Source organism: Lates calcarifer, linkage group LG8, assembly GCF_001640805.2.
Source record: "Lates calcarifer isolate ASB-BC8 linkage group LG8, TLL_Latcal_v3, whole genome shotgun sequence".
NCBI lineage: Eukaryota > Metazoa > Chordata > Actinopteri > Centropomidae > Lates > Lates calcarifer.
Genome location: NC_066840.1, coordinates 18377243 through 18404665, shown reverse-complemented (window position 1 = coordinate 18404665; position 27423 = coordinate 18377243). Strand labels below are relative to the sequence as shown.

General features: G+C 40.5%; 3 protein-coding genes across 7 annotated transcripts; 2 read left to right on the top strand and 1 right to left on the bottom strand.

Annotated features, from left to right (window-relative positions):
• Positions 1 to 718: 718 nt before the first annotated feature.
• On the bottom strand, positions 719 to 6268 carry LOC108895363 (uncharacterized). Its single transcript, XM_018694136.2, has 2 exons — positions 6116 to 6268; positions 719 to 5750 (listed from the first exon to the last, which is right to left on the bottom strand). The coding sequence occupies exon 2, from the start codon at positions 5581 to 5583 to the stop codon at positions 3076 to 3078; it is 2508 nt and encodes an 835-aa protein (XP_018549652.1). The 5' UTR covers positions 5584 to 5750; positions 6116 to 6268; the 3' UTR covers positions 719 to 3075.
• Positions 6269 to 6752: 484 nt separating this feature from the next.
• gsr (glutathione reductase) lies at positions 6753 to 14937 on the top strand. Of its 4 annotated transcripts, XM_018694133.2 has the most exons (13): positions 6753 to 7049; positions 7455 to 7626; positions 8484 to 8510; positions 8602 to 8690; positions 10430 to 10499; positions 10592 to 10739; positions 10886 to 10940; positions 11023 to 11122; positions 11231 to 11485; positions 12437 to 12548; positions 13097 to 13228; positions 13398 to 13531; positions 14306 to 14937. In XM_018694133.2, the coding sequence occupies exons 1-13, from the start codon at positions 6988 to 6990 to the stop codon at positions 14453 to 14455; spliced, it is 1506 nt and encodes a 501-aa protein (XP_018549649.1). In that variant the 5' UTR covers positions 6753 to 6987; the 3' UTR covers positions 14456 to 14937. The 4 variants fall into 4 exon arrangements, 3 of the variants coding, with proteins under 3 accessions (XP_018549649.1, XP_018549648.1, XP_018549651.1); XR_007813698.1 differs by lacking the exon at positions 6753 to 7049 and having other exon boundaries at positions 7279 to 7626; positions 13097 to 13260; positions 14306 to 14396; XM_018694132.1 differs by lacking the exon at positions 6753 to 7049 and having other exon boundaries at positions 7279 to 7626.
• Positions 14938 to 15683: 746 nt separating this feature from the next.
• slc30a9 (solute carrier family 30 member 9) lies at positions 15684 to 26046 on the top strand. Of its 2 annotated transcripts, none has more exons than XM_018694109.1 (18): positions 15684 to 15803; positions 16186 to 16335; positions 16811 to 17008; positions 17479 to 17526; positions 17710 to 17809; positions 18085 to 18177; positions 18306 to 18388; positions 19164 to 19222; positions 19756 to 19823; positions 20698 to 20856; positions 21322 to 21457; positions 21543 to 21582; positions 21673 to 21744; positions 22248 to 22355; positions 22586 to 22751; positions 23731 to 23860; positions 24136 to 24249; positions 24394 to 26046. In XM_018694109.1, the coding sequence occupies exons 2-18, from the start codon at positions 16227 to 16229 to the stop codon at positions 24436 to 24438; spliced, it is 1728 nt and encodes a 575-aa protein (XP_018549625.1). In that variant the 5' UTR covers positions 15684 to 15803; positions 16186 to 16226; the 3' UTR covers positions 24439 to 26046. The 2 variants fall into 2 exon arrangements, with proteins under 2 accessions (XP_018549625.1, XP_018549624.1); XM_018694108.1 differs by having other exon boundaries at positions 16084 to 16335.
• The last annotated feature ends 1377 nt before the right edge of the window (positions 26047 to 27423 follow it).

Here is a 27423-nt window from a genome sequence, read left to right as displayed (position 1 = left end):
AGTCAAATATCAAATATAAAGATGAAGTCCTTGTATGTATAGAATGAACCCATTTTCATTCTGGAGATTTTGATCATCTATTCCTACATTTACCTTTGTGCATTTGAGTTGGTCCTCTAGACCTGACCTTTTTCTCCTTTGAAGTGCTGATAGCTTCAGAGTTAGAGGAGACTCCTCTTGTCTCTGTTTTCTGCTTGTAACAGAGAATTGCTACAGTGTTGTGTTACGACTTCTTCCACCACTGCTTGTGACAGTTACTATAATAAGATTTTACCTTGACCATAATCGCAATATAATCTAAATGAAACTGTGGGATCTTTTGTCTGTTCGTTTTAACAATCTATTGGTTAACTGGGTGTTGCAGAAGCACAGGTGCCTTGTTTTTCCAGTCTACTGACAAAGACAAAACGCCTTTTTGACATGTCACAGTTGGAAAAACACAGGTGTAAATAATGAAACTGATTAACGATGGCTGAGTTCCTCTTAGCTGTTCCTGGTTCTTCGTTTTGTGGATGTTGGTTTACTGTCAGTTTATTGGGTCACTTGAACACAGTGGACCCATACTTAATATCATTTAATATCATTATAACCAGGTGTAGTAATGTTTTAGGTTTCAGTTGCTTTCAGTGTTAAAAAACCCATTACCCTGCTATGAGAAATGCTTTGCTATAATATTTTATATGATGCAGTTATGCTGAACAAAATGGATAAAGCCGCATAAATTGTGATCATATTTACTTTGTTTTAATAGAAAAAGGAGGTGCTACACAATTGTTTTTTATAAAAGCATGGGGACACGATGATGACAAACACTGTGAATGTAGTAAAACCAAAAACTGTTTTAACTGGAACATGAGTAAGTCTCACACAAAGGAGGAGTGAAAGAGAGGCAAAGTAAAAAAACAAAACAAAAAAATCTAATAATTATATATAACAAAGACTGCAGCAGCTTCAGACACTGCAATGTAAGAAAATTAAAGCACAACATAACTGCTGCTGCAGAAGAGGCAGTGGAATGTTTGCCATTCCCTACCGAGTATGAACACCAGTCATCACGTTTTATATTCATATGTATATACACAATAAAATCTGTGGGTGACAAAAAAGTATATACACAATAAAAACTGTGGGCAACCAAAACCTATAAATTTAATCATAGGTCTAGCACCTCATACATTATGATTACATTATAAACTTGAACACACAGGTGTCTTAATGCTGCTGTTGAGAAGAGAAACAGATCTGCAGATCAGGATAAAAGATTGCTTATATCCTATGGACGGTTTTTGAAAAATGTACAACAGGTTTTGAGAGCCCAGGAATCACCACAGCCGCTAAATATCTACATGGCGGTAAAATGAAATGAAATAAAAATGTTAAAAAAAAAAAGTACATGGCTTTCTTTCTGTTACAGTAATAAACCAGTTTTGGTTGCTCCATTTCTGCTGACGTTTTTTTCTGAAATGTGGCTAAAAAGCAAACAGTACTGCACAAAGAATAGGACAGGTTAACACTGGACAGAACAATTAAATTTGTAAAAAATCACAATGATTCTTTAAGACTTTACTTTTGCCCTTTAAGCCTTCTGGCAGTTTTAAGTAGAAAGTAGCCATTAACAAGCTCACCTCTCTCATCCAGCTGTACTTGGGACTTAAAGGCTCTTGCTTTGGTGCATCCAGGCACTCCAAGCCTAGTGGTAAAGTCAAAAACATTCAAGTTTATCATCAGGAATGGCCAGAAAACTACTGGTGGGAAACGGGGGGATATTCCATTAATACCCAAACTTACAGTAAAACTGTGACATTTCACTTCACACAACACATGCTGGTCAACTGGCAAACTTCCATCTCTGGCACTCAATATCACAACGAGAACAAACAGTGGTGTTTATGCTTAGCTTTCATTATTTATGCCTTGCAGTGGCTTCTTAATTGGTCATTTGATGGATTTTACCACTGATTGATGACCATCTGAAAAATACGACATGATTGCTAATACTTAACAAATAAAAGAGTTTGCAAAGAGTGCCTGAATGCACCACCCAACAAGTGACCATGAGGGGCATCTATACAAGTGTACTGAGTGCTGCACACAAAACACTGACTGTGATCTCTAAGAAAGCCACGTTTCTTGGACCAAAGTTGGAAAAGCCTTTGAAATGGAACAATGTGCCCCCAGTTGTTGACCAGTTACAAGGTTATCATCATTTAGATGCTGACTTTTTGGGTTCAGCTCTTGAATTGGGACATAGCTTTTAGTGTCAAATGAAGAAACAGGGGCAATGATGTCAAAGAGGAAGAAAAAAAAATTACAGGCTTGTAAGTGCTCCATATCTGTATATGTTATCTTATGCTGATATATGACTGTAAAGGGAGTTTTTGTTTTCCTTGCCTTGGACTGTTGTGTTAACATGAAAATTAAAAACAGAAAAATGGGGGTTAATACTTGAATAAAAGCTTAATTAGTGTATATTTTTGTGTGTTCCTTATGATACTTTGCCCACAAGATATCACAGAAACATCACAAACATTTCATCATTACTTAATGCCACCCAATGATTTTTCCATCATGAAAATTGGCTAAATCCATTTGTTTATTTCTTAAATGGCAGAGTTTTTAATCTGAATATCTCTGATAAATTCAGGTGTGCTGCATGTACTGCAGCTTCTTGTGGTTGCATCTTGATGAACCATGAAACATGATGCAAACAAAAAATAAATATAGACGTTATCCTTTTAAATAAACAGCATGCGTTAATGCTTTAACTCTGACAGATCTACTGCTTTCTCAAACTTCTGAAACAGTTCTTAACATCTGTGTATTACTGACTGCAATCTACTACAGTAGATGGTCCATATTCCATGACCCAAAGCAGTCAAAACTGCATTGCACTTGAATAATCCATATCCCATGTCTATATAGACAAACATACAACTTAATGTTCTGTGATAAATCGTAAAGAAAATAATTGCCTCAACATTCTGTCAGTTTTTGACGTCAGCATCATCCCATTGTAATACTAGTTATCTCCTCATAAATGTACACTTCTGTCCATTGACACATTGTCCGATAAATTCATGGGCAGACTCTAACAGTGCATCCCATCACCTCATATTTCTGCCCCATCACTTTGCTCAGCCTCATTTTTAAGATTTGGCATTTTGGAACCACCTCGGAGGCTCCTGTGTCAGCAACAGTGTCTGCTCTCGCTCCCTGTACGGGGGCCCGGGGCTTTGGGTGATTGAGTACCACTACAGGCTGGTACGGGCCTGGCCGTTTCACCAGCTGGTCCACCTTCAGCGGCATCGGGTAAATAACCGTGCAATCAGTCACACTGCCCACGGGTAAATGAGTCTTATATTTAGATATTCTAAGTTTCAATCCTTTCTTGTTCTTTTTCCACACGCCTACTTGTACCCTTTTCAGGGAGACGGTGAGGAACTTTGATGAGATGTCGTGCTCACTTTTTGCCATTTGCTGTAGAGGATCTGCAGCCACAGATGTGTCTATGTGTGTAGCAATTTTAGAAACAGACCCCTGATCTGCTGAAGACTCTGAAGCAGGAGTTTGACTACATTCAATATTATCCATTGACATAGCGCGATTCTTTTCCTCCTTGACCTGGATGTGGTTGTTGATCAGTGCAGATGAGTGCTGGATTCCCTTATTACGCTCTTCTACTTTTACAGAGTCACTGGTCCGCTCTGTCAATAAAGGGTCGCAGGTGAAGGATCCATCTTGTTTGGCCATCTGAGCACAGTACCTCGATGGTAGCACCTCCTTCACCTGCTCTGTGCCATTTGTAATCTTAATGTGATCTTGAGGTGCGCTGGCAGAACTGTTACTTTTATTCATCACTATGCCACGCAGAGCCATTACCAGTGGCTGAATGGAGCCTTGGCCCTCCTCTGGTTGTTGACTCAATGAAAACACTGAGGAAATGACTGGAAACCCCTCAGGTTCAGGCATGTCCCCTTCTCCTGCTCTCTCATTTGATCTGGCTTCCCGGGTCCAAGCTGAGATCTTTGAATTGGACGGATTAGAAAGTACAGGGGTTTTGACTGACGAGGGCTCATTTAGAGTCCTGTTTGCTGCTGGAAAAGACTGATTTGCAACAGCATTATCCTTACAGGCCAAAATCGCTAGAGGTCTCATTTGGGCAGCTGCAGGTATGGGAACACTCAAGGAGAGAGAGGCTGATTTCAGACTTTGCTGGTTCAAACCCAGTGCCTCTTTCATTATTTTTGAAGCAGCGTTGTTCCTGTGGCAGATCTCCCCTGGTTCCAGCTTCACGGCTGCAGACACATCTCGAGGAATGCTTTTTGAATCACTCGCTCTCTGGGCTGGGATACTCTTGGAATGCGCTGGAATTAAAATCTTCCTCTCCTCCACAGCTCTCTGAGAAACACTTGCTCTCATGCTGTCTAGAAGCAGGGTGCTAGTCAACCTGTTGGCAACACTGGTGGAGATAGTGGGATTAGTGATGCTCAGATTTACAGGTTCTCTTTGTGTAACTCTGATCCCACTATTTCCCTCTCTTACAGGATTGAGGATACTTTTAGGAATCTTGTTTGGAATGACTGTGTTACACTCCAAGTTGATTATTTCTTGTGATGTTCTTTTGAATCCACTCTTTTCTTTGCTTATTTGGTTTGGGAGGTTTTTGGAAACACTGATTGGGACAACAGCAGGACACTCCATGTTCACCGTCTTTGTTTCACAATGTTTCCTGTTAACTGTGCACATCCCCATACTCACAGACTTCACTGTGTTCGGATGATTTAGTGTGGGTGATAATGGCTTTCCCAGTGCAGTGTTTTGAGAGACTGCGGTCCTTGAGTCTTTTATCACAGACTCGTTCTCTTGTTGAGAGACGAGCCTCAGTTTGAGCTCCTTTGTCCCGTTAACAGTTTTCACCTCAACAAGTTCAACCAAGCAACCAGCAGGGATTGTTATTTCCTCTGGAAGAGAAACCGTTAGAGCCCTGTTGTGCTGAATGAGTCCATTCAAAGGGGAAAGACGTTCTGTATTTCCATTAGGGGCATGTGAAACATTTGTGTCCAGTGTTTTCCCTCTCTGTTCGTCCTTACTCAGTCTGACTGCAGGTGCACTCGGGGTGGGTACCGTCACCCGAACAACCGGTCGAAGTGATGATAGATCAGCAGTGGGCACACTTGGTAAGGCACTGTTGACAGGCACATGAGAAAGTTTAGTCATGCCAGGTTTAGCAGGTCCTTGACTGATGCTTTTACTATGCAGACGCTCAATGTGCTTCACAAGGCACAGCCTCCTCATATAGCCCTGTCCACAGTGAGGACATTTGAATGGATACTTTGCAGTGTGTTGCTTCAGGTGTGCATTTAACTCCGCCTCGCTGAATGAGACATTGTTGCAGTAAAAGCAGTAAAACCTTGTCCCCGTGTGCTCGATCATATGCTTATTGAACACTGCAGCGTCTGTAGATGCAAATCCACATTTCTCACAATACATCACATTTGAAGTGCTTAACACACGATCCAAGACCAAACTCTGATGCCCGCCGTTCACAGACGACGGCATGCTTTGATAGCTGACAGGTTTCATGTTGAGCAGTGAGGTCTACTGGTCATCTGGCAGCAGGGTCCCACAAATTCACAGGCTGCAATTACACGGTGAAGTAAACATCCATCTCCACCTGACGTCCGGGGTTTATTCGTCAGGGGAGCGAAGGCCGATGAAACCGGGAAGTGACAAACGAGGCGTCTTGCCTCCTGTGAGAAGTAGATGAGAAAAGGAAAAACGCTTTAAGAATCAAGTCTGTGAATGAACCTTACAGTGAACCGTGCTGACATTAAGACAAGGCCCATAAAGCCCCTCCCCCCTCACAACACAGCTCATGCAGTATTTTCTGCCCCTGCTGCAGTTTCATCGACAGCAGCGGGTTGTAAGCTAACCAAAATGTACATAGCGGTTAACTAAACTTAATGTAGTAATCTCTATTTACATTTTTCTGCCGCTGTCTTCCTTTGTATACAAGGAAAAGGCCGTACCTAACCATAACTGGGGTGGTCGCAAAAACGACGGCCCGTATTTCAACTGTTTATGTTTGCAACAGAGTCAAATCCCAAACACATACCTGCTTGAAGTGTTGTGTAAGAGCGTTGTTTGATCTGTTTTATATTTTTCAAGTGAATAAATTGATAAAAATCGCTTCTTTGGACGTGACACTGACGCTTGTTAACAGTGCCAACCGAGCCGCTTTTTGCTTTTTGCATTAGCTGGTCGTTAGCTAGCTACAACAATTCCGGAAAATAACTGCCCCTGCCTTCAAAATAAGAGTATGGAATTAAAATAAAACTACTAAAATAAGTTGCATCCTCTTAATTTACTGATAATATAAGTATACATAGAGTTTTTCTCCTTCGTTTTAGGGTGTTGTTTACCATAAGATAATATTATGGTACATGTTATAATGAGAGTGAAGTATAATTTTGAAAGTTATAGCCGGAAGTTTAAGATTGTGTTTTCTTTTTCCTTGACAGCCTGTGGACTGAGTGCAGCGTAAGTGCTATTCTTGAACAAATACAACGCAAACTTCTTATATTTCCTGCCTTTGTTTGCGCTAACTGCCTAAATCTGCTACAAAAACCACGTAAAGCTTTTGATTGGACATCTACGTTATTCACGCCCTCAAATATGACAACTTCCACCGTAACAATATTAATTAAAAAAATTCTTCGGTGCTGTTTTCTTACAGAGGCGCCAAAGGCAATATTTGTAGTAATTGTGGAGACAGACTGGGGGTCGTTTCATCGCACCAGTTGGTATAAATGTGTCTGTATAGCTGTGACTTCACGCAGTGACACAGGAAGTGGTTAAAAGCTTTTGTATTTGATGTGATAAAGTCAAACCACTTGCTTTCACAGGCTGTGAGAGACCAGAGAGGGGGAGATAATCAACGGCTCGCCGTGGATGCATCTAATTAAAATGCCCTTAAATAAGTAAAACATGCTGTTTATAAGAGTTTGCAGACTGCTTCCTACTGTGTCAGTGTCCCTGGCATTACCAAGGTGAGTAATACAGCATGTTTATGACAATTACAGGGCCATACGAACAATATTCACAGTTTAAATATTGTTATGATGCTTTCTTTATTGAAATAATATATTTTAAAATCTAGAGGCCTCGGTGCTTGGAGATTTTGTTTGGATTTCCATCTGTTTGTGAAGCCTCCCCAGTGTAGCTCATGTGAGGATCACCATGACTATTGTGAAAACTGTTTCTGGGATTTACACACCATTGTTGCAATTCATAATGACACAGCAGCGGCTTTCACTTGACCCTCCCATTCCCCACTCGTTCGACACATACACGCCTGCGAGCTTCCTGGTTATGGCAGTTTTAATCCAGGGAACCCGGACTCAAGCTGCCCGCTGCTTTGTCCTCGGAAAGCAACTTTTCTCGTCTTTTCTCAGACACCGAGTTATCCGCCGCAGCATGGCCTCGGACCCGGCAGCAACAGAGACCACCCGCTTTGACTTTCTGGTGATCGGTGGCGGTTCCGGAGGTCTGGCCGGGGCTCGGAGGGCGTCGGAGCTCGGAGCAGCCACCGCCGTGATCGAGAGTCACAAACTCGGAGGTACCTGCGTGAGTAAAAATTAAAAAAAGAAGAAAAAACCCAACAGCTCTGCTGTCCACCACTTAACTACAGTCATTCTGCTGTCGCCTCTCCAGCTTTCACACACATGTTAGTTGCCAGGTTCACTGCGAAGCCTCCGGACTCCTTTTGTGGAATTTTTTTGTGTAAACATTGTGGATTTGTTAGAAAGTTTCAAGCATCCCAGCTGATAAGCACCCACTCCCAACCCCGACACACTGAAGCCAACATTCAGTGTATAACCTAGTGCAGTCTTAACTTTTAGAGTAAACTCAACTCAGCATGGTCCCTTCACTGATTCCTTTATTAAACAAAAATAGACTTTTAATTTGGAATGCACATGTATTGTAGGAGTTTATATTTTTGTGTCCACCCACTCCATTCACATTTCAGTTCATCTAACAGATTGAGTGTCAATGAAAAGGGAAATTGTGTCAGATCACCTGTTTATTGCGCAAAGCTGAGGCAGATTGTGAGATTCAGTTCCCAATTTTGGTAATAAATGAGGAAAAAAGCGAATGTAATATCATTTTGTGTGCTTGAAACATACAAAAAAGGATTCAGCAGTGATCAAATCAAATTGATTCATCTCTTTATTTGCAGTGAACCTTTTCTTTCCTCTAAAAAATAGGTGTGGTTGTTTGTTTAATGATGCACGCTGACTCTGGGTTGTACTTTACCTTGAGCTTTTTATTTAACTCCACAGCACATATTAATTAAAATACTGTGCAAATAATGTTTAGACTTTTCTTTTCTTCTCTTTTCTTTTCTTTTCTTTTCTTTTCTTTTCTTTTCTTTTTCATGAAGCTTACACGGAACTAATTTGCTCTGTTTCATTGTTTTTCAGGTGAATGTTGGCTGTGTCCCTAAGAAGGTACAATTGTTAACTCAGAGACATAATCATTTTTTAATATGCATTAAAATTCACTAGATGTCAAATCCAGTACCTTTACCTCTCTTCACAGGTTATGTGGAACGCAGCAGTTCATGCTGAGTATCTCCATGATCACAATGACTATGGCTTTGACGTTGGAAATGTTCGTTTCAGTTGGGAGTAAGTTACACTATCTTTTGGTGTATCTGTTGGTGTCTTTTTTTCACTTTTTTCTCTTGTGCAACCACAGTGAGTTCTTTTGAAACCTGCTGGTTGGTTGTTCCTGGAACAAAGCGGTATCCATTTCACGGCGTGACTTCCCAGTCTTACATGTCTTTTGTTGCCTCACTTTAGCCTACCTCTCCATCTTTGTGAGGAACTTAGTTTAGTCAAGGTGACTGGTTGAGATAAGCCTCTGGAAGGAGTGGCCACCCACAGCAGCAGGAAACATTAGTCAGTGATTCAAAACACAAACATACGACAGGGCATGGCAGCCATTTCAGGTGCACTACTGGTTAGAAGTTTCAGAAGACCTCCATTTTTCCAGCTGTTAATGAATTTACACAGTGTAATGTCACAGTGTACTCTGATAAATAAATGTTAAAGATAAAAAAATCATAATTATGGGATCTCAAATACTAAATTTCTGACTTATTCAGCAGCTGAACATGCACGTAGTTTCTTCCATCATGTGAGACCATGTGAATATTTTGGGTCAGTAACTTGCTGTCTGCCAGTTTGTCTTCCTCTGTTACTTTTCTTTTTCTAACCATTCTGACAGCAATATACAGGACTGCTTCCTGCAATACAGTATGTCCTAATAATGCATCAGAGGTAGTTTGTTCCCACACTACCTTTGTACAGGGTTGGGGCACCCATAGGAATTGTTTGCATTAACTTTCAACGCTTCATTTACTTCCGTTACTACAGGAGAACCATGAGTCAACCAACTTCTTGATCCCCGAAAAAGGCCTGTTTTCAATAAGATTTACATGATTTTTCAGTTTTTGGTGATCAAGATTGTGTGTGTACAATACAAAAAAAAGTAAATACACAGGAGGTGGAAACAGTTTTGCAGAACACCATTTGTAATTTAACAGTGTAACCATGCAACAAGTACCACCTGTTTGAAGCTGCCATTGCTAAAGTATGTCAGAAATGCTTTTAATCTAACTCTGTGTTGTCATTTTTGAGGCTGTGACTTTATATTGGATTTGTATTTTATTGTCAGGTGTTCCTGTTATTTTGTCAATCTCCCATTTATTGCAGCTCCTATTAAGTGAAAAATACAATACTATCAAAATAAAATGTTGTTCTGTTCAAACGAACAAAATAAGACCGTGATACTGTCTCATCCAGCTCTAATATACTAAGGATAATGTGCTGTTTGGCAGGGAGTGTGTTTATTCAGACATCTGCAATTAACTACGGAAGTATGGTAACACAAGTATTCATGATGATGCTGGATCTTGTTTACAAATGCAGGACATGCTTTGGCTGCCTGTATAATTTCTCCAACAGACCGCCACAGACTTGCAAACCGAGGATTTTGAGTTTTCACTGGAGCAGGCAGGAAATTCTGGTCAGGAGAGCTGAAAGTGTAGAACTCTTCAGGCCTTGCCTAATATAGTTTATGTGTGTTACCTGTTGTAGCTTTGCACAGGCTAAAACTGGCCAATGAATTATGCACCAGTGTGATCAGATGTGGGCTTGTTTGCTGAAAAACTAAAAATACTGCAGGGATGTATCTGTGTTGTGGAACTTTTATTTAAGTATATGTTGTATTTTTAAATTTGGATTATTTTTTTTTCTCCTTTCTTTCCACCATAAGAAGCACATGCAACCTTTGGACACAGTTCAGGGACAAACCTTGAGTAAATACAGGAGGAAAAAAATCCTATGTTTGTTTGTGTTCACAGAACTCTTAAAGCCAAAAGGGATGCCTATGTTAGTCACCTAAATCGCATTTATCGCAACAATCTTGACAAGGTAATTTCAAGAAAATTATTGTTTGTATTATTTCAGTGTCTTGTTTAGTTTAGTTCCAATGCTAAAAGAAGATCTGACATGCTCCTTTACAGGCCAAAATCCAAACTATTCAAGGCCATGCCAGGTTCACAAATGACCCTGAGCCTACTGTGGAGGTTAATGGAAGAAAATACACAGCGCCTCACATCCTCATTGCCACTGGGGGGCAGCCTTCTGTTTTGAGTGATACTGAAGTTCCTGGTAAGACATAGTGTGCTCAGGTTTTACTTGGAAACACTAATCATCTTTGTGTTTTTGCCCTGTTGTTTTGTTTAAGCATTTGAACCAAGACTGCTTTTATAGAATTACGAAATTATACAAAATACTGTGTTTATCAATAATTTCAGGGGCAAGTCTTGGCATTACCAGTGATGGCTTTTTTGAGCTTGAAACTCTGCCAAAGTAAGCTTATTGTAAAATCTCTGTAGTGTTGATACTGTTAGAGAGATTCATGTCTGTAATCAAAGTGTTGTTTTCCCAACAGGCGCAGTGTAATTGTGGGTGCTGGTTATATTGCAGTGGAGATGGCAGGCATCCTTTCCACCCTCGGCTCCAAAACATCTCTCATTATCAGACAGACAGGAGTAAGAAACACACAAAAATCACAGCTCAAGCTAAACACTGAACTGAATGATTTTCTGTGGTGTGCAGCCAACAAACATACTTGTGCAACTCTCTTATTTCCTCTGTAGGTTCTGAGGAACTTTGACAGCTTCATAAGCACAAACTGCACCAAAGAGCTGCAGAACTCTGGCATAGACTTGTGGAAGAACACTCAGGTGAGGTCTGTGCGTAAAATGGACCAAGGTCTGGAGGTGACGCTCGTCACCAAAGACCCGGAGAAGAAGAACGACGAGGAGAAGATCAGCACCATTCAGGAGGTGGACTGTCTTCTCTGGGCCATCGGCAGGCAGCCAAACACCTCTGGACTGAACATTGGCGAGATGGTAACAGTCTGCTTGTGATGTTTGACTTTAAACTGGATGGTGAAATGTACACATGTAGCATCCATTGATCTAACAGATACAGACCGATACCTTCAGTTTATCACTGCTCACTGTCTGCAAAGGGAATTAGTTTTTGGCTCTGTGCAGTATTCCCTGTGCCAACCTCATCCTGGCGTCTTAATTGTCCTCACAGATTATAATCAGGTCTTAATTTCTTTCTTGAAGACACATTAATTTGTCTGAGTTTTGACCCAAGGCAGCATAATGGCTGCTATATGAAAGGACAGTAAGACAAAACTGGATAAAAGGTGTCAACACCTTTTATACAAATCAGACATTGGATAATCTTAAATCAATGATTAGTGATCATCTGGAATTGAGATTAGACAACTGTCACATAACAGTCTTTGTTGGCAAATGTGAAATGCTCAGAGTTGACAGGCAAAATAATAATGGATTAAAGGGGCAGTTAAGTCTGAGTGAAGTCCTCTTTCTTCTATTTCTGGTACGTCCATCTTACACACAGCAGAGAATGAGAGGAGACTTTTCTAGCTGATACCACATATTCAGACTTCTCTTTTTATTGTCTAACCTGTAACATGAAGGAGATTGTGAGTGACTTACAAAGCAGCAGTTTTAGAAAACACAGGGAGTTATCGGGGAAAAGTGATATGATCAGTTATTGGTGTTTTATGACCAGCATCACCTTGTCATCCCAGTTTGCTGACACATAAACACGTTGAACATTACCACACTTTTCAGTGAGGACATCTCTGTGCTCCGTCTATTCTGGTTTACATTAAAGGCTTTAAAGCCTGTAACACAGTCAGGATGATTCACTGTTTCCCTCCCCTATGTTTGTCTGTTACAAGAGAAACACTTCAGTCCTAAAATGTGATGTTTTAGCTAATTTAGAATAACTACATGACTGTTTTTCCTCTCTGTTTGCAGGGTGTGGATACAGATGAAAGAGGCCATATCATTGTAGATGAGTTTCAGAACACCAGTCGATCAGGGATCTACGCCGTAGGAGACGTTTGTGGCAAAGCTCTTCTCACACCTGGTAGGAAGTTGCTCTAATAACCCAAATCATGGAGTGAAAAAACACTGTTATGCATGGGTTTGTAGGAAGCAATTTTACACTGCATCAGTTGAGCTTTGAAATTTTAAGTTAAGTTTAAGGGTCCATGTTTGTTCTGTATTCAGGTGGTTTAAATCTGAACAGACCAAATGCAAAAAACCCATCAAAGGCAACTTTTTAATTGTGGATCATGTCCATTGAAATTAACTACTAGTCCTGTTTATTCAGACCATTTAGACCATGATATGACTACAAATTTCACCTTTGACAGTCACTAAAATTAAATCTTTATTGGTTTAAAAATGTATTCCGTAACCTGTATCTTTGAGTGACCACTAAAAGTGAGCAGTACTAGCTTCTAACCACCAATAAAAATGCAACATATGCAACAATAACTCCACTTTGTACTTTATTTTTCTGGTTTGAGTTGAACATTCAATCCTTAGTAGGCAGATGAAATATTTACCTAGGGCATTTATTGTTATTTAGAGTTTGACTCTGATCTTATGTTGTGTCGTGTGTCTGGGCAGTTGCCATTGCTGCAGGCAGAAAGCTGGCACACAGACTGTTTGAGGGCAAGAAGGACTCCAAGCTGGACTACTCCAGTATTCCCACAGTGGTGTTCAGTCACCCACCCATTGGTACAGTGGGCCTCACAGAAGGTGAGTACGCCCTCAACAAAAGATGTCTCTAGGTGGGTAGCAGCTTAACATTTTCCAGTATCTGTATAATGCACTGTGAAGCTGGTAATTGAAATACTGTATTACTTATGGTTTAAATAAGTAGGACACAAATTCATACGTTTAACATTTGTTCACGTTCGTGTCACAGACGAGGCCATTAAATCTAGAGGAAAGGAGAATGTGAAGATTTACAAGACTTCTTTCACCCCGATGTATCACGCCATCACAAGCAGGAAGAGTCAGTGCATCATGAAGCTGGTGTGTGTGGGCAAGGAGGAGAAGGTAGGAGTCGTCTGTCCTCCAGATAACAGCTACATGATGCAAGAAATCTGTTCATTTATTTTTCTGACAAATGTCTCAATTTTTTTAAAACTAGTAATTTAAATTGGTTTTGAATGTAATAATTATGTATCTATCAAAACTGCTGTGTTGTGTTACTGCTGGTATTTCATGTGCTACACATCAGTTAGACTGAAAACCTGCCTGAAACCTTCCTGTGTACGTGGTACTTAAATTAAACATTAAAGGAATAACACTGTATTGCAGATAATTAGAAACAGGTGTCAATAGGTTGGATTTTTTTGGGATACGTTTTGTTATTTAGTCAGAATTGTCAGAAAAGATGAGTCCGAGATGAAAAATCAAGTTTCCATCAAAATGTGTCAGATTCTGAGTATGGGGTGTGGAGTGTTGACATTAAAGAGGAATGTCTCTCCTTTAACCACTATTGTTTTCTCCACCCTCACATGGTATGTAAGTCACAGCTGAGGTCAACATGTTCACACCCAATCTCTGCATTTGTCGGAAGTCATTCTGGCAAATGTAGGAAGTCAGCTTACTGACGTAGATCTAGATGAGGCAGATGTAGGAAAAGTGTTAACACCAAAAATTAACTTTGCAACACTTAATTAAAATGCAGGAAACAACACTGCAGGCACTTAAAGGCTGTTCAAGACTGTTTGTACCTGAATTAAAGCTTTATGAGTTTGACAGTGTCCTTATTTTTGTACATACTAGCAGCTGCAGTGACTTTAAAATGCTGTCTTTTTTCCCTAGGTGGTGGGCCTGCACATGCAGGGTCTGGGCTGTGATGAGATGCTGCAGGGCTTTTCTGTGGCCATCAAAATGGGCGCTACCAAAGCAGACTTTGACAAGACTATTGCCATTCACCCCACCTCATCTGAGGAGTTTGTCACAATGCGCTAATGCAGACACAAACGCCCCCTACTTCCCTATACGACCAGCACCCCAGACAAGCATACAAGGACAGAGTCACCACTCCATACTACTCTCGCATCAGCTTGACGACTTGCTTTCTAAAGCTACCTACATACTTCCATTTTCTCTCATTTGACAGACCTTACTTGTGCCTAGTGTTTAACTCTTTTTTTCTTCTCATTTTTACCTAAACAGACCAAGACCGAGTTATGGTCTTCTTAAACTGTGCTGGATTCCATTTTAATGATTGTGAAATGGAAGTGATCAATCTGCAGGTATTGTTGTCAAGTGATTGCATGGGAAGTTGAAAGACCTCTCTCCTAGTGTATGTGTTTGATTTGTCAGTCATTTGTCAGATTAATTTTACAAACACTGCTGCTTCTTAAGGCACCTATTTACTACCAGTGCAAGGTCATAACATATCTATTGTACTGTTTTGAAGATTCAATAAACCTGCAGGTTTTTTCTTACGTGTTGTGATTCTTTTCTCTTCATCCTCTGACTAAGCTCTTTGTTGTTTTGTTTCGGTGGTGTGTTGGAACACCTGGGCAATGAATTTTCATACTCATAGGCTGTGCTCATGCCCAAGAGGCACTCCTCTGTCAAGCCACAATGTGTGATAACAACGTTGAACTTTAAGACAACTCTTGTTCCATTACTGGTGAGAGGTGATAAAAAAATAAATAGTGCCTTTTCAGTAGCACATACTATCATCAGTGATGGCTATCAATGCTGTTTACTTCTCAGATGTTTTAACTAGTTCAGTGACACACATTTTATATGTGAACTATTCAGATGTACTAGGTTTTCTTGTTTGTTTGTTTTTTGGAAAACTTGTACTTTTTACTTTTTACTTACTATTAGACAGTGATAGAAAATCAAATTCATTTTCTCTACACCTGACTCTAGAGTAACCTGTCATGCATGTATTACAATTTGAAGTCAAGAGACAACTTGTATACTGTAAGGATACTTTACATATTTTTGTATTCATATATCTTTATCTATTTTAGTCTACATATATAATTTTATAGGCTATGTATTTGAATACAGCCAGCAAAGACATTTTTTATATATTTACATTGTCTTTAAAGGCACCTATATCTTTATATTTAGACACATATCTGGTGATGACCTTGTTTGATACATAATATCGCGATAGGCGTTGTCATAACCCGAAACTAATTACGCTCTCACGAGAACGGCGTCAACGTCAGTCGTGTGTCACAGATCACGTGTCAGTGTTTGTAGCCGTTACTGTGTGTCCCGGCGTCAGTTTGATCATAGATTCTCGAAATGGATACAGATTATACAGAGCAAACATCGCCATAGAGAGGTATTGGCTATTCTGAATAACATAATCTAAATCTACCCACTAGTTGGATGCAGTTGTTTCTGAGTAAATTAAAATGTTAGACAGCAGTTGTTACTTGCGGCGGCTAACAGTATTAGCCTATGGTGCTAGCTAGCTGTCAGCGTTAGCCGGCAGAGGCATTAGTTGACCAACCGAGTGATTAGCAATGACAGCCATTTCAGCTAGAGACAAGTGTCAGCTGTGTTCAACATTGAAGTTAATTTGTAGCCATGTTAACCTTTCTGCTTGATGATACTGTCAGATGTGGAGAGGCGACGTCTCGGCGTTAATCTGTCTGAACGGGGTTAAATTGACAAGCGGACTGCTAACACAACAGTGACCGGCTGTCTGTGACTCTGCACAGCGAGTTCCTGCTCTTCAGTGCCGAGCCCCGCTACAGCGAGGATGTTCCCCAGCCTGGCCCACAGACCATGGCATGTCTTCTGCAGGGTGTCTTTGCAGCGCAGAGCGTCCCTATCACAACGGTCCCCGAGGTTCCCCCAGCTGTGCTACGGTGAGGAGGCTCATATCCAGGGGCGACTAGATGCTAGCTACAGCCACGTCTTCTGCACATTATGATGCTTTCTGCTCAGCTGTAGAGCTGAAACGATCAGTTTATCAATAAGGCGACTGGTAGAAAATTTTCACTTTTACTATTTATATTATAACACTATCTTGACGAATGATGAAGCCTTTAGGGCATTTTCAAGCAAAACATTCCTGGTTCACCAGCATCTCAGATTTTCTGATTCTCTCTGTTTTATATAATTGTAACCTGAATATGTCTGGAGTTTGGGCTGTTGGTCTAACAAATCAGCCGATAGAAAGATGTCACATTATGTCCTGGACTCAACAATTCTTCATCAGATTAATCTAGTTGCAGCTATACTCTGCTTTGTTCTGAATTCTAGTGTATGTTTACAAAGATGTTTAAGATGGTGGAACCAAAGAGAAGAAAGCTGACAACTGTCACACATTGTGTTGCATAGGTTGGCAGAGTGGAAGCATACATAGCCTGTGGTTCAGCCTTCCAGACTGCAGAATTGCTTCTCTAGGACTGGGCAAGGTGCAGTACTACTCTACCTCTGACAACAGTAAAGATGATCCTCCAAAACCAGCATCAAGTGGTGCTCCATCAACAGAAAAGATTTTGTCCGGTGCTGCAAAAGCCATCCCATCCTCATTAGGTGAGAAACTAATGTCTTTATATATTGCAGAGGTTGTTAAGATGTTCACTGTCTGTTCTTAGTATTTTTGGGGCAAGGCATTGTGTACACTAGTGTTTACTATTTGCCCTTTTAAAACTGCTAAAACTGTTGTTGTCTGTGTCAACACATACCCCAGGAAACAATTCTGGTAAGTCGAGATATTTAGGAAAATGTAATTTGGCTGTAGTTTGCTTCTCTAAACTAAAGATTAGCCTATAGTTATGCTATGTCTTGAATACACACTCTACAATGGTGGTAATATAATATGCTTTATGTACTTTAGTACAAGTCAGGTGGATATAGAGCTGCACAAACCTTGACAGATCAGATTATTCTGGCATGTAACAGATGTGATATGTAATATGATAGCACAGAGGATATATTTCAAGGACAATACACATATAATATATGTTGCTACTTTGTTGATTCTTTTATTTCTGTCTGTCCAGGATTCACATCTCAGGGGCTGACTAAAGCTGAGACAATTCAAGTGAAAGGTAAAGAACAATATTTCTATGTCCCTCATGTTAAACCAATTTTAGATAATACTCACTTTACCTTATATGTTCTAGTATTTGCTTCAGCATGTGGGTGTGATTTGGTGGCTCGCAGAGCACTGAGGTCTTTTGAGTGCAGATAAAAATCCTGCATCATTCTTTTCCCTCTGTTGTCACGTGCAGTTCGGGCAGTCCTGAAAAAAAGGGAATATGGATCCAAGTACACCCAGAACAACTTTATCACTGCAGTCAGAGCCATGAATGAGTTCTGCCTCAAACCAAGGTAACTTCTGTTCACCAAAGTAACTGTGATATTTTTAATTTAAAGAATAAAGTAACAAAAAACTGTATATCAATGCCTAGCTGAAAGAATTGTATTAAATACTCGTGTCTGTTCAGTGCTTGCTGAGACACTGGCAGACCGCAGCCATAGCTCAAATTCCGCTGAGTTAATCAGTAAACATGCTGCTGTGATTAACTAATATACGACCTCCTAACGTGGTTTAACACAGGCCTTCATACGTCTGTTTCTTACCCCCTCTCCTCATGTGTTCACAGTGATCTTGAGCAACTTCGGAAGATCAGAAGACGCAGTCCCCACGACGACACAGAGGCTTTCACCGTGTTCTTGCGGTCAGACGTCGAGGCCAAGTTAGTTCTATGTCCTTCTGCTTGCCACCTCAAAAGCTATCACTATATTTCATCCAACCAATAACTGCTCAAACCAGCAGTTTTCCATCATATGATCTCTAACCTTTATTTCTGTCTGTGACCATCAGAGCACTTGACGTGTGGGGAAGCCATGAAGCTCTAGCCCGCGAGAGAAAACTCAGGAAAGAGGTGGAGCAAGAGTACCAAGAGAGTAGGTTTTTATTTGTCCTGGCTGTGTGTGCATCTTTGTGAACATGCAATAATGTTGAAGATTTTAACTTAAAGCAAAAGTTCAGCATTTTGAGAAATACGCTTATTTACTCTCTGATAAAGAGCCAGAGGAGAAATCGAGTACTACTGCAGTGCCACTAGGAAGATTTTGTTACCTTTGGACAAAGCCAATGCTAGCTGTTTCCCCACTATTTATAGTGTAATATGTTAAGCTAAGCTAAACTGGATGCCTGAGAAATGAGCGTGGTATCATTTCTCTCATCTGACTCTCTCCTAGAAAGTGAGCAAGCATAGGGCTGCAACTAATGATCATTTTTATTATCAATTAATCTGCCAATTATTTTCTTAATTATAATTGTTTGTTCAGACAATTATGAAACATTTGCATCGCAATTTCCTAGACCAAAGTGACATTAATAGTCAATTTACTATCCATGGAATCATCAAATATTGGGGATTTTACCTTGAAAAATGGCTTAAACAATAATCAGTTTTCAAAATAGTTGGATATTAGTTTTCTTTGGATCAACTAATAAATTTATTGACTAATTGTTGTAGCTATAAATACATGTTTCCCAAAATGTTGAACTGCTTCCGCTTCTGTGAATTCCTTCTCACAATATGAGTTGAGTTTGGTTCTAATGTGAATGAATATTTGTATAGTTTATGTATATAACTTTACCATATTGTTCCTCAGCTGATTTTTTTGATCAGTGAACTTTTTGTTGACATATCTTTTTTTTTTTTTAATCCAGATATTTTTCGGAATCAACAGTTGTTGAAAGAATACAAAGACTTCTGGGGAAACACGAAGGTGAGCACTGTGATCCTTGCCTGCCATTTTGTTTGACAATGTGATCAATGTATTTTATAGTGAAAGAGAAAGTAACATAGATAGTCCTGCCACCATGTCCATGTTGTCCTAATAGCAGCAGGTGGTGTTTGTCTGACCTTTGTCCCTGTTAGAGAGGTTACTGCGACAATGTCATTATCTGTTGTCACTCATGCAGTGCCCTCTTTACTGTATGATGCTGGTGTTATTTCAGCAGCTGTATTGTATTGTTCTGCTCTCCTCTGGCATGTCATGGTATGTTCAATACTCTGCTGGCTTGTTTTTCCAGAGTATCCATAAGGTTTACTTCATGAGATAAAATCAGCCGCATAAACTGTATATTGACCAAAGGATGAGAAATTCCCAACATGCTTTATGTTTGGTCTGAAGCTTCTAAATCACTTTGTGGTTGATTAATGTTAGAGAGCCACCATCCATTCCCTGATTGACAACATAGTTTCTTTCCTTAACTTGGTAATAATCAGAATTTCATTTTCTTCTTTCGTTTCATACAGCCTCGATCAGGCAAGAGGACAACATTTCTACAAGGGCCAGGGAAAGTGGTCCTGGTTGCAATTTGCATGTAAGTTTTCATACTCAAACCTAATACCTACCTATACCTCTACCAGAGCGTTGTTTGGTTTCACTGTGAGATCTCTCTGTACTCAGTGACTTTACAGAGCTGTAGCACACACAGCGGGAGGTTACTGGATTAGAGAGAGAATCTACAAGTCTCCTCTCAGCAGGGTTACTACATACAGTATGTTGGATAAGTATATAGAGTGTGGCGTTTGGGAAAGGGAACAAAAATCTGTGTTGCAAAAGTGCCAAACAGATACTGCTGCATATGGACAGTAGACCTACAGTGATTTTTTGTTTTTGTTTCAAAGAAATACCCTGCACTGTAGAGTTTTGACATTCAGAGGTAAAAGATGTAGAAATTTGTGTTGGGGACTGCATGGGTCTCACATGAGGTCCTGTAGCCTATTGGATTAGGATGATTGTGTTAGAGGACACATGCAGTCACATGAACAGTTCCCCTCACCGAGTGCACACAGAGACGTATGGGACTCAATTAGTCAAGTGCTCATTACAGAAAATGTCCTGTCTGGGTGTAAATGCTGTGAATGAGTTTTTTGTAAATTTTACACTAAAAAGAGAACAGTGAAGCAGATAAGAATAACCGTTATCAATTCAATTGGCTACAGGCCAAATTCAACCTGCATTCACAATACAAGCTGAACATTAAGGCCTGTAATGTGAGCGTAGGTCATCTACACTCTTACCAGCAACATTATCAGGTGGTTAACTATGTTCTAATGTCCTGTACAAGCCAAAAGATAAATCTGTAAACCATCTTCGTCGCATCTCCTGTTACCCATTAAGTTATGTTTCAGATAGCAAACTTTTTCATCACCATATGAATACTTCATCTACTTGTGCTCCTTGTCCCCCAGCAATGGGCTGAATTTCTTCTTCAAGCTCCTGGCTTGGGTCTACACTGGATCAGCTAGCATGTTCTCTGAGGCCATCCACTCTCTGGCCGACACCTGCAACCAGGGTCTGCTCGCCCTGGGAATCAGCCAGTCTGTCCGCAACCCAGATGCTGGGCACCCGTAAGCACTACACCTTTACTACATTACAGAAAAGACGATAGCACGAAGTCAAGTAGTGCCCAAAGGAAACTGAATCATCACGGCACCAAAGAGTATAAGGTATAGTGTAAAGAAATTAATGTAGCCACAATACCAGTATTTTTACTGGCTTATCAATACTGAATTCAGTCACATGATATTAACATAACTCACAGCATTGCTGCCACAAGGTTATAGCCGACTAAAAACATGGAATTCAGACTAAATACGAAAGATTAACTCCTAATACTTTCCAAAATGTATTTATTAGAGCAAATGTTTGTCACAAAATCATCCCCCATGTGGGGATGATTTCTACAGATTTACAACTTCATGTAATTTATAATTCTTTGCAAAGAGCCTCCAGTATGTGTGTGAGTGTGCATAATAAACAAAACAATAGTGGCTTTAAAGTCAGCTGTGTTAGAGCCCTTTTGTGTTTTTCAGGTATGGATTCTCCAACATGCGCTACATCGCCTCCCTCATCAGTGGGGTGGGCATTTTTATGATGGGAGCAGGCCTCTCGTGGTACCACGGTATCATGGGATTGCTGCACCCAGAACCCATTGAGTCGTTGTTATGGGTGAGTGTCTGGTTCACCTTTTGTCTGTAACACAAGATATATAGGTGATAATAATGATCCATCATCCTTCATCTCTGTGTTACAGGCTTACTGTATTTTGGCAGGCTCTCTGGTGTCTGAAGGAGGTGGGTTATAAAAATAGATCTTTGATGGAGTTTTGACCGGGATTGTGTAATTTTTGTACTTAAACATCTCTTCCTGTCTTTCATTCTCAGCCACGTTACTGGTTGCCATCAATGAGATTAAGAGGAGCGCCCACCAGAATGGGCTGTCTTTTTATGAATATGGTATGTGCAACTAAATTCTGTGTCATTAAATGCCTTGGACGCCATTTACACCTGGAATTATCTGCTGTAGTGGTTAGTTTGGTACTTATCCACATCATACTGCAGGTGAAATGTCCTGAGAATGCAGGAGTGAGGAATTGAAACCACTGTTTCTCTGAGCCACACATACCTTATGATCCCTGTATAGGTAGAGGTATAACTCACTTCTGGAGTAAAATGACACCAGGGCTGCAGTCGAATGCTCTTTTTTGCGGAGGAAGGCTCCTAATTGACTGAAAAAGTCCAGAAGTATCTAAGTGGCAGCCATGTTAAGAGCGGGTCAGATACTGCAGGCCATGTTGTTATGGTGAAGGAACGTAAGGATTTAAATAGCCTTCTACCATCACATTACTGATAACAAATGTCAATGTTAGGAGGCTAGATCCCAAACTGGTATAATGTGGACATAAGTTGTTTGTAAATTCAGGTGTAAAATGTGGTCTTGTGTTGTTTCATGTGTGCAGTAATGCAGAGTCGAGACCCCAGTACTAACGTAGTGCTGCTGGAGGACACTGCTGCTGTGTTAGGAGTCATCTTGGCTGCAGGCTGCATGGGGCTCACCTCACTCACAGGTAAACAGAAAGACATGGAGACATTGTTCAATCTCTATTGTACAGAGTCCTTCAGTTAATAAGTTCATGTTTTTATTGCTTCTTGATTCATTAGTCATCAGTTACCCTCAGAATAATCTTTCTCTCTTCATGATTTTGTACTTTGGTCTGATTCAAATGTTGGCAATCACCCAAACTTTTCCTGATTTTTCCTGTGTCTTTTTTTTTTTTTTTTACCTGTGTTGTCCCAGGTAACCCTTACTATGACAGTTTGGGCTCTCTTGGCGTGGGCACACTGCTGGGCGCCGTCTCAGCCTTCCTCATCTACACTAACACAGAGGCCCTGCTGGGACGCTCCATACAGGCTGAACGTGTACAGAAGCTTACAGAGTTCCTGGAGAACGACCCCGCTGTAAGGTCAGCAAGTGTACAGACACGCTCTGGTGTATACACACACACACACCTCCAACGGCTGTAAAACGTGAACCAGGTATTGTTGATCTCAGGTCTGGAATCATTCATGTGAAGACAAATAAATCCACTGACCACCAAGTGAGCTGGTCCATGTGGTCTAACAGGGGCTTTATAGGTCCCACTACTGTTATTGGACGTTGAGGCTTAAAATAGACCACCTGGTATTTACTGGTGTTCACGTGCAAACGTCTTTAGGGCCAGCTGTACACAGAGCAGTGCAAAGTGATTAGGGGTTTAGTGCCTCAGTCACAACATGAAAGTGTTTGATACCTCATAGAATGGATTTGAATACCTGTTTTACTACTATATACTGGCCTAAGTTTGACAGATATCAAGCCTAGAATTATTTACCAAGTGCAGGAATTTATTTACATTTATATGGAATTTTTGTCAATCCTTCCCAGCTATAATCCCTAATAATATCATTAATAAACCATGAAACACGACCTGGATAAGGATCAATTAATTAAAAAGACAACCTATTTATTTAAGGTGTACACACACACACACACACACATAACATAACACCAGAGGTCTAGAACAATAGTACTGGAGATTTTCCAGCTGTTTTTTTTTCCCTAAAATCACATACAAACACATTTTATAACCAACATAACTGCATAAGGCAAGTTAGAAAAAATAGTTAACACCTTTTAAAAGAAATTTAAGACTTATCAGAACCTTTTAAATGCCTTTTTGTTTTGAGGGAACTGTAATCAATGCTTTTAAGCATTATTATTATTATTATTCAAGACCTGTAGACACCCTGTTTGTAACCAGTTCAAACCAGTTTTCACATGACATTATAAACTCATTGCGTTTTAGCTGAAATCCACTGTAATATCCGGGAGAGATGTTTTGTTCTCTTACTGAGTTAAAGTTGGATTTTCTTGCCTGATGTGCTTTATTTTATTATGAGCAGGGCCATCCACGACGTGAAGGCCACTGATATGGGACTGAGTAAAGTGCGCTTCAAGGCTGAGGTTGACTTTGATGGCCGAGTAGTGACACGGTCGTATCTGGAAAAACAAGACATTGACCAAATCCTTAATGTAAGGTTTTTTTTGTTTTTGTTTTTTCACTCCCTGTAGTACAAAAATTTCTACATGTAATGTCCTTGGTTTTCTTCTCTTCATATTTGTGATGGGGGCAACATTTATTACTTAAACATCTGACTCACAAGTTATTGCTTAAGACAGACAAATGTCTTGAGAGGTACTAAATGAATCTGTTCCTTTTATGTGTTTCTGGTTTCTTCTGTGTCCAACATGCTCCTATACCTGTATCTCTGTTGAAGAGTTTATGTGTGCTTTTGTTCTCTCTGCAGGACATCCAGCAGGTGAAGACCCCTGAGGAGCTGGAGAACTTCATGCTGAAGCACGGGGAGAACATCATTGACACCCTGGGAGCTGAAGTGGACCGTTTGGAGAAAGAACTCAAGGTACCGAAACATAAAACCAAATTGTATACCTGGAAACGTTTCTTTTTACCATTTCAGAGTGGATACTTATTGGAATTTATCTGCATATTGAAGGTGTTGTGTAAGCATCGTCAGGCAGTATCTAACTCTGTTGTTCCTCCATAGCAACGTAACCCAGAGGTCCGTCATGTAGACCTGGAGATACTATAATACTTTCTGGTGTCTGCTGAGGGAACATCCTGCTGTGTCGAGAAGAAAAAGGAAGGAGGATCGAGTCCACGTCCTCATCCACTGCCTCCCATTCTGACCACCTCAAAACAAGCATCCATCTCTGCACAAGTCATCAAGTCTTACTGTAGAATTAGTCCCAAACCGTACACAAGGACGATGATCGAGCTTTCTCTGGCGTCGCTTGGACTTCAGTCAGTCAGTTCAGAGTTCAACCTGCCAGAGATCCACTTACACGTTCAGGTGTGAGTGTTTTTGGCTAAAGACTGAGGACTGTCATTAGTCTCCTTCAACTTAAAGAGATATTTCAAGTCTGTGTCGCAGCTCGCACGGATTATGACAGTTTACCCTCCTGGTTTTTTGCTTGAACTCACATTCCTCCGTGAATGTGTCTGGATTTGGTTGAAATCATGTCTTCTTCCAAAAAAAAAAAGAAAAGAAAAAAAAAACACAAAGAGGACCAGTATCACTTCACTAGACTTGTACTTTAATGTTATGCCTGAACCACAGTGATAGTGTTTCCTTCATTAGCACAAAGGAAACCTAAGAGCTACATATTCAAACTAGACTTATTTAATTGTTAGGCAATATTAGTTTGTTTTTTTTTTTTTCTTTTAAAGTAAAAACTGAGGAGTTGAAGATGCTGCTGCAGGTACTCTAATGAAGACACAATTTGTGATGAATAGATTTTATTGCTATTACAGAAAAATATGCAAAGTAAAAGGTGTTGTTCAGACTTTTCATTGGATTTGTTTGATAGAGTTCAGGATTGAACAGATGTTTAATACAGTAGCACTTAATGAGCATCAGCTTATGCAACAAAAATTAAACATATTAGAAAACAGGGTGTCATATCCCTGTGATACTACAAAGACAAGTTGAAAGTCTAACTAACAAATCTATTACTTAAGCAGTTATTGGACGTCATAATCTTTGCACAGGGTCAAATGGTAAGTGTGATATGATACCATAGGTAGTGGCATCTATTTTATCTCATGTCTCTCTCTCTGCCAGCTCCACGCTCCAAACTTTCTCCACATTTGAAGGTTTCATTACTTTATCTTGTGAGGTTGGCAGCTAATCAGCAGATGACTGATTTGATTGTATTCCAAAGATGAAGTGCTGGAGGACGCCCATTCAGATCCGCTCAGTGTAAATAAGAGGTCTGTGATGGAAAAGGCCCCCCGGCATCAAAGAGGTTTTAATCAAATGTCAACATTATTTTAACCACCGGAGACGTCACCCCTTGCAGTACGTGTTACCGAAAATGCCAAGTAAATAATCTCCTGCTCTGTGTTTCTGCTGAATAATGTGTTCAAAAAACATAATCCTGGTTGTGCTTTTTGTTCTCAGTCTGAATCTATACTGTCAGCACACAGTCACAGCTGCAGCATGAGACACACCTGCCTGCTAAACACTTTGCATTTTGCTTCAGGAGGTGGGGCTGGAGTCATTTCATCTTTATTGGGAGGGTGGATATATATTTTTGAAGGTGTTTAATAATGTAATATTTACCTTTGGCTATAACATTGCCACTGCTGAAGGAGTTGGAATAAATCTGAAATAATTTATTAAATTATTTTTGCTTTCCTTCATCTGTCATGGACTTTCTTTCTTTCTTTTTTTAAATTTCTTGGTCATTTTGCCACATGACAACAAAGCCTCGTGTATATTTATATTATTATTCTGGAGATGTTTGGGGTCTTGTAGGAGGTCCAAGCTTCCTGCCCAGGCTGAGGAGGAAATGAACGATCCTTTTAGATTTCGGGAAATGCTCCCACTATTACGCATTTGACCACATCTGGAACAATTGAGAGGTTCATTTTTTTTCGGCAGCCCTGTTTTTTTCCCGATAGAAGCTCAGCCGGTTGACTGGAATGTAAAGCCAAGTCCATTAGATGGTGCAGTTGTAGGGATGAGAGAAGGGTTTTGGGGAGGTGGGGGGGGGGGCACTAGCCTGTACGCTGACGTCAATAAAAACAGTCATTTCCAACCAGTCTGCGCATTGACCGACCATTCAAAACATTACGCACAGCATCGCGGCCGGACCACGCTCAGACTACTCGACTGAAATAATTTTTTTCTCTCGCCGAGCCCCGGAGAGCGGAGACAATGCGGACAAAACTCCATTGCAGGTTTTTGACCATTGAATGTTGTCTTAACATCTTGGGTGTTGCGCGCATTATCAGTGTCATGTCTCGTCATACCATTCCCAAGTCAGTTGTTCCAGTGCCACTGCCCATCTCGTTTCCTTTCATGTCTCCTGTCCTCAGAGAAAGAAAAAGGGGGTCGCTTGTGCACGTTGATTACAAAAGGAAAAAGACAGAAAGAGACAATCAGATCCTTTGGCTGAATTGGCTCATTATTCTGAAAGAAACATGCGTCGAGACGCGCCTCTCACGTCTAGAGATCACCGTACACATCTCCAGTCCTCCCGCAGCCCTCTGCACATCACATCGCTGCTTTCACTATCATTAATAATCAGGTTATTGGAAGCGGCTTTTAAAAAAAAAAAAAACGGGTCTGTTTTTGTCATATTTCTCGATGCATCCGGTTTTCTTTTTTTGTCCTCTCCCAATATTTTCATCCCCAGCAGCCTACAGATGGGGGCGCAGTAAACCTGCACAGTTGGGGTCTCAGATTATCATGCAGCCTCCCCTCCATCACCTCGAGCCCGTGGTTGCAAAACCCCGAACCCCCATTATTCATCGGTGCGGAATTGAATTAAAGAAACGAGATTTCGTGCAGCAATGTAATGACCTCCCATTACCCATGCACAAAACCTAACCTCATTAACCTTTTTCTGCTTCATGCACCGTGTCTGTGTGCGTGTTTCCTGTGTGTTTTCCTCTCTAAATGATCGATATAGTTGCTGTTTTCAGGACACAGGTACTGGATCTAGAACAATCCAGGTAGTGTGTGGAGGCAAGAAACGTCTTCATGGCGGATGAGCATCATCATCATCGC

What these genes read in the sequence shown, in the direction of transcription:
- LOC108895363 (XM_018694136.2), bottom strand. Translation starts at nt 5,583, where the DNA reads ATGAAACCTGTCAGCTATCAAAGCATGCCGTCGTCTGTGAACGGCGGG.
- slc30a9 (XM_018694109.1), top strand. Translation starts at nt 16,227, where the DNA reads ATGTTCCCCAGCCTGGCCCACAGACCATGGCATGTCTTCTGCAGGGTG. An exon ending in TGAGACAATTCAAGTGAAAG is followed by an intron (nt 17,527 to 17,709) that starts GTAAAGAACAAT and finishes TGTCACGTGCAG; the next exon opens with TTCGGGCAGTCCTGAAAAAA. An exon ending in AACCCAGATGCTGGGCACCC is followed by an intron (nt 20,857 to 21,321) that starts GTAAGCACTACA and finishes TGTGTTTTTCAG; the next exon opens with GTATGGATTCTCCAACATGC.
- gsr (XM_018694132.1), top strand. Translation starts at nt 7,294, where the DNA reads ATGACACAGCAGCGGCTTTCACTTGACCCTCCCATTCCCCACTCGTTC. An exon ending in TTGGCTGTGTCCCTAAGAAG is followed by an intron (nt 8,511 to 8,601) that starts GTACAATTGTTA and finishes CTCTCTTCACAG; the next exon opens with GTTATGTGGAACGCAGCAGT. An exon ending in CAAAGCTCTTCTCACACCTG is followed by an intron (nt 12,549 to 13,096) that starts GTAGGAAGTTGC and finishes GTGTCTGGGCAG; the next exon opens with TTGCCATTGCTGCAGGCAGA.